At 44.9% G+C, this 7542-nt stretch overlaps 2 protein-coding genes across 2 annotated transcripts; one reads left to right on the plus strand and one right to left on the minus strand.

The window, feature by feature from the left end:
- Positions 1–542: 542 nt before the first annotated feature.
- LOC143528056 (claudin-24) lies at positions 543–3659 on the plus strand. The gene has a single exon (XM_077023544.1). The coding sequence runs from the start codon at positions 790–792 to the stop codon at positions 1456–1458; it is 669 nt and encodes a 222-aa protein (XP_076879659.1). The 5' UTR covers positions 543–789; the 3' UTR covers positions 1459–3659.
- Positions 3660–3727: 68 nt separating this feature from the next.
- On the minus strand, positions 3728–7422 carry LOC143528055 (claudin-34-like). Its single transcript, XM_077023543.1, has 2 exons — positions 6866–7422; positions 3728–6250 (listed from the first exon to the last, which is right to left on the minus strand). The coding sequence occupies exon 2, from the start codon at positions 6071–6073 to the stop codon at positions 5258–5260; it is 816 nt and encodes a 271-aa protein (XP_076879658.1). The 5' UTR covers positions 6074–6250; positions 6866–7422; the 3' UTR covers positions 3728–5257.
- Positions 7423–7542: the final 120 nt, after the last annotated feature.

Consider the following 7542-nt stretch of genomic DNA (forward strand, 5'->3'; position numbering starts at 1 on the left):
TTTTGCATAACCTTTTTGCATGAGGTCCCTGTGCCAAATGGTGAAATGCATGCTAGATTCAATAACATGTACAAAGTAACGTTGATGCTGATAGTGAAGCGCGCTGTTCTGTCACTGTCACGCAGACTGAGAACAGAACGGCTTTTTGTTTTTCTCCCGTGACACTAAATTGTTTTGTCAGCTGTCACTGACACTTGCCGTTCCTTGGGGGTGAACGGCTTTTAACTGCAAATTGGCGACACCCCTCGTGGCGTGACTTTTGTTCCAGAAAAAGTAAAACACAGGAGGCAAGAGAGCTTTCACAGGGCACATGCCTTCTCACACCGAGTGACAGTCTCTGCATTCTCTTGCCATCCTGTCTGCATTCTTGCTGAATTGAACTCCATGTTTGCAACAATCTGCATATGTGAATGATGCTCTTGTTTGCTGCCTCTGTGCGTCTGTCTGTCAGCGTGCTTGCTTGCTCCTCCTCCCCCCCCTTCTCCCTCATCCTTGGTCTTAGAGTGCTCAGTCTCATCAGTGGCTCAGAGAGGAGGGCCACATGTCAGGGAGCCACCAGCCTCCTCATCGTGCCTACTTAGTGCGTTCCAACCGAGGAGGTTCGCCGTGGAAGGAGGTTCCTCGTTAGAACTTACGTAAGCATATTTTCTTCCTCTGGGGTCTCGGTGTTGTAAGCACTTATCTGGGAGTTGGAGAGCTCCGTGGGGAGCTTATCTGGGAGCTCCGTGGGAGGAGAGGGGGAGAGGGAGAGGAGCGGCACTGTTGGAGTGGCGCGGTCGGAGCTACAGCATGGACGCAGCGGTGTGTGTGATGGAGCTTCTCGGCGTTTTCCTGTCACTGAGCGCTTGGCTTTTTTCACTGGCCACCACCCTGATGTCCCAGTGGCTCACGCTGTCCACGGACCTCCTGCCCGCCGAGAGCTACGAGCTCGGGCTGTGGGGTACGTGCGTGGTGCAGCAGCTGGGCGTGCTCGAGTGCAAGTCGTACGACAGCCTCCTCGGCCTCCCCGCCGACATCCGCCTGGCCAGGATCCTGATGTGCATGGCGCTGGGCACCGGTGCGCTGGGCCTGATGTTCACCATCCCTGGGATCTACGTGGTGAAGAGCTACAGAAGCATGAACACCCTCAAAGCCAAGAGGACCCTGAAGATGGTGGGGGGGACACTTTGCTTGGTAGCTGGCATCCTGGGTCTTGTGCCCGTGTCCCATATCGCCCACCTGACAGTTCAGAAGTTCTTCGACAATGCCGTCCCCCATGTGGTTCCCCGCTGGGAGTTTGGGGACGCCCTTTTTTGGGGCTGGGCGGCAGCTTTGATGAACCTGGTGGCTGGGACGCTGCTGGTTTCCTCCTGCTTCTTCTTCCAGGTGCAGCCCTACCCGATACCGGTGGTCATACCACTGCAGGGCGGCTATAACAGCCCTGCACTCTCTCCAAGAAGGAGGGCAGAATACGTCTGAGGGCAAAATCATCTTCCTAAGGATATACTACGTCCATTTCTCACCCTGCAGCGCATGGGCAGTGTTGTGGTTAGATGGACTTACTGAAATGTAAATATCTTGCAATATGATGCAAAAAAATACGAACATCATGCAACCCCTTCACCACATCCTTTTCAATCACAGAGGTAATGAAATTTACATTTCAAAGATTCAGTTCCCTAAATGCACACAGCATGCATTTATGAATCAGCCGTGTGGCAGTAAGACTGATTTGTAATCAGATCCTTTGAGTGAAAGTGTTAAACATTGATTGTCATCAAAATCTTTCATCACTAGTCCAGTCTTTCTTCTTAATACTGGGGAATGTAGAGGATGTTAAAGCACGCAGTAAGACAATACAACTGTAAGTGATGTTTTCATGCTGCCATTGAAACCTTCTCTTTTGATTGTTGTTATGGTGATTTCAATTGGGGCAGGTGTAGTCTTGGAGACCTGGAGCTAGTAGAATAGGAGAAGTAAAAAGTGACTCTGCCCATGTCTGCAAATGATCCATCATCAGTTTATTTTTGAATGTTGGTAAATCAGTGCAATAACACAAGCAGATAACTATTGTGTGTGTGTATATATATATATATATATATATATATATATATATGATCAAAAATTCTATTATAAAGTATAAGTATAAAGTAAAAAGGTCTGACATAGCTGACAATTATATGTATGGTAAGAAAAGGACAAAAGGAAAGTACGTGTGACGTAGCATCACATGTTCACAAGTATAAATATTAGTCAATAATTTACTGAGAAGTAAATGATTCCTTAATTATGTAATGCTTCGGTGAGATAAAACGTGCATTTAGAGTCAAATATGTAGATATTTAGAGATTTATGTTATAACTGCACTTTCTGTAGAAATGAAGATATTACTATCGTAGGTTAGCAGATTGCTTTGGTTAAGTGTTTGTGTATGTGAGATCTATTTTAGGTTTTGGGTTCATGAGATATTTATATATCTAGAAATCTAAATATCTATACATTTTCTGAAAGTAGCTCAAACAGCTGTGCATGATGGGAGACGTGTGTTTATGTTTTAACTTTTGTTGTTGTTGTCCTTTAAGGAAAAACAGGTACCACATATTTTCTGCTGTCATGTCAGATGATATCATGTAACATCTGTTTCAAAGATGGGGCTGTTGCAAACACTGGATTCAAAATATTCAATAAAGATGAACAGAAGAAAGCTATTTTACCCACAACTTTGGATGAGAATTCTGATGTGTATCTAGTTAATAGAATCCCCCTCCATCACACACTGCACTATGAACAAACGCCTTGTTCTGTAATCTAGACTATGCCCAGCAGCTCTTTGAGAAGCAGTGCCTGTTTGTAATCTTTCCTGGTCCATGCTGTGTACTTACTGATCTACATTCTACGACCCTACAATCCTGCTGCAACCAATGAGGACAGTTCAAAAAGCCAAACCAGTGTCTGCTTCCTTTACACGGTTGCACAAGCTAGGGTCCAGGTCATGTATTTTTTAAATCATCTAGATGTTCTTTTTTTCTAAATGTCCTTCAGTGGAGGGGGCGCGCTCCACGTCCTGCTGACCCCGTGTTGTAGCCTGGCCTTTGAAGTGCTCGACTTCCACAGAGACTTCCACAGTGTGCCCATGCTAGAGGGAGAAAGCACTCTTTGTCGGTTCCAACAACAGAGCCCTTTATCATTGTATGCTAATCTCACCATCTTTTTGCATACAAAGGTTTCTTCACCATCGGGCAGGCACAACATGGCGGACTCGCTGACTAGCTGTTTCCTGCCCACTTCCGTTGTGCTAATGAACCGTAGGGACGGGGCGTAGCGCGCAGATGTAACGTTGCGTCTTGTTCCACCTTTGGGTGTGTCAAAGGGAAGAAAACGACATCCATTTTAGTGACACGTCTCTCAATGTCCGATACACAGCCGTCGTCACAAGTTAATTATTAAATAACATATTTACAATACTTTCCTCTTCTGAAAATATACTACACACATTAGATTGCCATTGAGAGCTGTCCTCCTTATCAAGTCAAAACATTGTTGAGTTTTATTTCCTGCTCGGGAAGACTTCTTATAATGAGAGAATGACAAAGTACTTTACCACATTTGAATGCATTTCCTTTCCCAACACTTCAGCAATAAAAACATAAAAGGATTCGTGCTCAAGGCGTGGCAGTCGTTTTAAGCGGTGCGGTTCGGAGAGCTAGCCTGTTTTATGTAAACAACTGTAACAATAAAAAGACAATGCTCTGAGTTTGTATCACTTCTTGTTTAATGAGATACAATATAAGGATTCTCTTCTGAATAAAACATTATTTACTCTAGGGTCATGGTCAATACTGATCGTATCATAACTTAGCATTTCCCAGCAGACAATCAAGGCCAAACAGTGACGCTTCAGAAGTGATTCTGTAATCATGAGTGTGACATTTACTGTACATTAGCACCCAGGGTTGTGAAGGTCAGGCCAGAATAGGAGCCTAAAGGTTTAATTGCCTTTAACTCGAACACATGACAGAGCTGTGATTACTCACGTCACCGTGTCGTTGGTCTGCCAGCACCGAGCCCAGTCCCAGCACCGAGCCCAGTCCCAGCACCGAGCCCACTCAGAGACAGCCTGACACATGGCATCTCCAGCCTAACAATTCCAACCTCAGCGAGACCGCCGGACACGAGCTGATGTCTCTCCGGTCCCCCCCTCCAACGACTCACATGAACAGGGGTCAAAGAGAGGTCACGGACTGGAAGGACATAATTACATGTGCTGAGCAGAAGCCTACACCCATGAAATCTGGAGCCCAAAAGCCTAAATTACACGAACCACATCTATGAGACATATTGTTATTAGTCACACCTGCAGAAATATACCTTTTAGGTGTTTATTATGCACTGGAAACCATCTGTCATCTGATCTCCATCATACAATCAAACTACAATTTTCAAGTGGATATTTATTTTGTTTATACAATGTCCACCTTAATAAGAATAAGAGGCAATAACCATCTTGCAGACAGCTTTGTGGCACGTGCAGAATATATTGCAAAAGTTCAGCCCAGTACCATGAGTCAGTACTTTCTTGGTCACTTTCAACATTTTCCAAAGTATGTACACTTTTAAATAAAGCCTCGTAATTAATAGAACTAACCATAATAATGATCAATGTAACAATGGTTCTGAAACCAAAACAAGTAACCAGAAATTGTCGTTCTGTTTTATGAGGCTTACTAATCATAAAAGAATTCCCATGTCAAATGTACAAAAAAAGTCCCATAAAAGTAGATTATGTATTTTTTCTTTCATGTATTTCACTTGCATATTTCACTAATATATTTTACCTTCATATTCTGATAATAATAAAATATAGTTTTTTGTGAATAAGCCATAAAATAATATGCATCTATATAAACCAAAGACAAAATACCAAACACACGTTCAAAACGAAGTTGCAGATATGTATTCAGGAGCATAGTTTAAAAATGTTTAAGTTTTATTGAAAGTCTCCGTAGCATCAGTGAATTCATATTAAAGTCAATTATCTAACTGTAGGGGCCCCTGGGTGATAGCACAGCAGTGAACCAGTCAAACCACTAGAGACCCAGTTGTGTATTAGACGTTTCCCAATTACGGTCCTACTCATGAGGACCAAGCATACTTGTACTAATCACCTGCGTCTGTTGTAAACATTCTGGATCAACACCTGCTTGTAATCAGTTCACATGAGTTTATACACAGGGAATTGAACACCTTGAAGTAAAAAAAAAGAGGAAGAAGGAAAAGTTCATCCATCTGCCTGTGTCTGGAAGGCTGGGTTATCCATCCCGTGGAAGCCCACTCGGTCTTGACTTCGTGTGGGTGTTGGTGTCGGAGATGGACCCTTCCCTGACTCCACCAGCCCAGAGCAGTCTGTGTTTGACCCGGAGGGCCTGACTCTTGGGTTCTGTCCTTCAGGAAACCTGTAGGCTAGGAACACCATTCCACTCATCACCTCCAGGATGGACGCGAAAATGCCAACAGCAATGCCTGGTCCGACGTACTGCTGCACGGGTGCTGGGGGCAAGTGGAAGTTGGGCGGGAAGTCGATCGTCTTGTTGGTCAGCACCGAGTTTAAATTCCAGAAGAGAGGTACGAAGGAGCTCACCCCGGAAAGTACTAGAAGTCCCCCACCGAAGGCAAAAGCCAGCGTGGTAGGTCTGCCCTTGTCCAGCCCGAAGAAGATATTCCTGAGGCCATATATGACGCTGGAGTTTCCAAATAGTCCCAGGATGAACGCCAGCAGCATTAGCGTCTGGGCAACTGTGATCTCGCTCGGCGTGAAAGCGTCCGACGAACGCATCCGCTGGCAGTACATGATCTCGTACTCGGACGTCAGCAGCACGTGTGTGAAGAAGCACGCCCTCCAAATGCCCACGAAGACCAAGCCGGAGGTGATGACGGACAGGTCCGACACCTCCCACACCCTCCACTGGACCAGTCCAATGGCCACCAAGGTGAGGATCCAGCCGATCGCCCCCACCCAAAACCCCACGAACTGAGCATGGGCGGTGTGGACCAGGTATGGCATGATATGCTGCCTCCAGCTTTCACTCTCCGTCATGGGCCATCTGGCTTGGTGAGCGCACACTCGGCAGACGGGTTCGGTTCCGTCCAGCTGTGAGAGCGTTTGAGATTTTAGCGCTGTCCCCTCGCAGACTGAGCTCGTCTCTCACGACCTGTGACTTTTGCTGATCCCGCACCGTCTCCAAGAAACCCAGCAAACAAACTGCCAGGGTCCCTTAGAGAGAGACATGGAGGAGGGAGGTGGAGAGGTAGAGAGACAGAGAGAGAGAGAGAGAGAGAGCAAGCAAGAGAGAGCGAGAGAGGAAATCAGAGTAGACTCAATTAGTCGAACAGACTGATGGTGGTAAGGAAAGCAAACACAAAGGAAATAGATAAACAAAATCTCCATAGCACAGAAACAACACCAAGCAACAGGGGAAGGCCCAGCCATTCAAATGTCACACCATTCATGGTAGGAGAATGAAATGGTGTGATATTTCACCTAAACCTTAATACTCAAGACTTAAATGTATACAAAACAGCACATTAAAACAGTATGAACTGTTACACTATATGAAAGTGTTTGGATAACATGAATGACTCCTCTTCATATTTAAATCAAATCTACTTGATTACTTACTTATCTATGTTCATCAGTCATCACATAAACAACACTACAAAATGGCTACTACACCAAAAAAGCAGCAATTGTAAAGTTCTCAACAAAAGTTTCAAATATACTAGTCCACATATACGCATATGTAAGCAAACTAAAAGAAAAATCCACTCAAAGATGATGAAGGCAAATAAATAAATAAATATTTATATAGACACAGCCTTCCTCCCTTACCCTGCTCTGAAGGCGTTGTTGACGGTGTGACAAACGTCCTGTATGTTGGTCCTGAAAGCCTCTTATATACCTCATGTCCTCTTCTCCACACAGCCGCGTGTAAATAGGAAGCAAGTGCGGGTCTGTCAATGATTGACTGAGAACACCAGCCCCTCACAGACGCTGGCGAATGATGTCCTCAATAAAACCGTCATAGCACCTACGCCACGAAGACGCTCAGTCAGGACAGGCAGTCCAGAGTGTGTGATCTAGTACAGTAAAACCCAAGAGGATGGGAACGGCACGCTATTAAGCCATAAAACCCGGCAGCATGGAGAAATGAGGTTACTGTAACATCTTATGATGCAATTACGATGCAAGATTACATTGCTTGATATGCTCTTCATTGTGAAAGTGTGTAGCAGGGGACAAAGTTGAGTTAAAGTGGTTTCACCTCATTACCTATAATGCCACAGTGGCAGAAGTCCCCTGAACATTCAGGAGCACATGGCGTGTTTTATGTCATTTTTCTCACACACTGATAAAGGAAGGATGGGCTATTAGAGCTAATATCAAACTCTATGGCTGTGGAGATACCGGATGCCACCCACAGTCTTTAAAACAGGGTCACTGCTTCAGGAAACATTGAATCCTAGATTCATTAGACTGCTCCAGGCAGGGTTTGCTAGCTTCAAAAA

This window comes from Brachyhypopomus gauderio, chromosome 12 (genome assembly GCF_052324685.1).
Source record: "Brachyhypopomus gauderio isolate BG-103 chromosome 12, BGAUD_0.2, whole genome shotgun sequence".
Taxonomy (NCBI): Eukaryota; Metazoa; Chordata; class Actinopteri; order Gymnotiformes; family Hypopomidae; genus Brachyhypopomus; species Brachyhypopomus gauderio.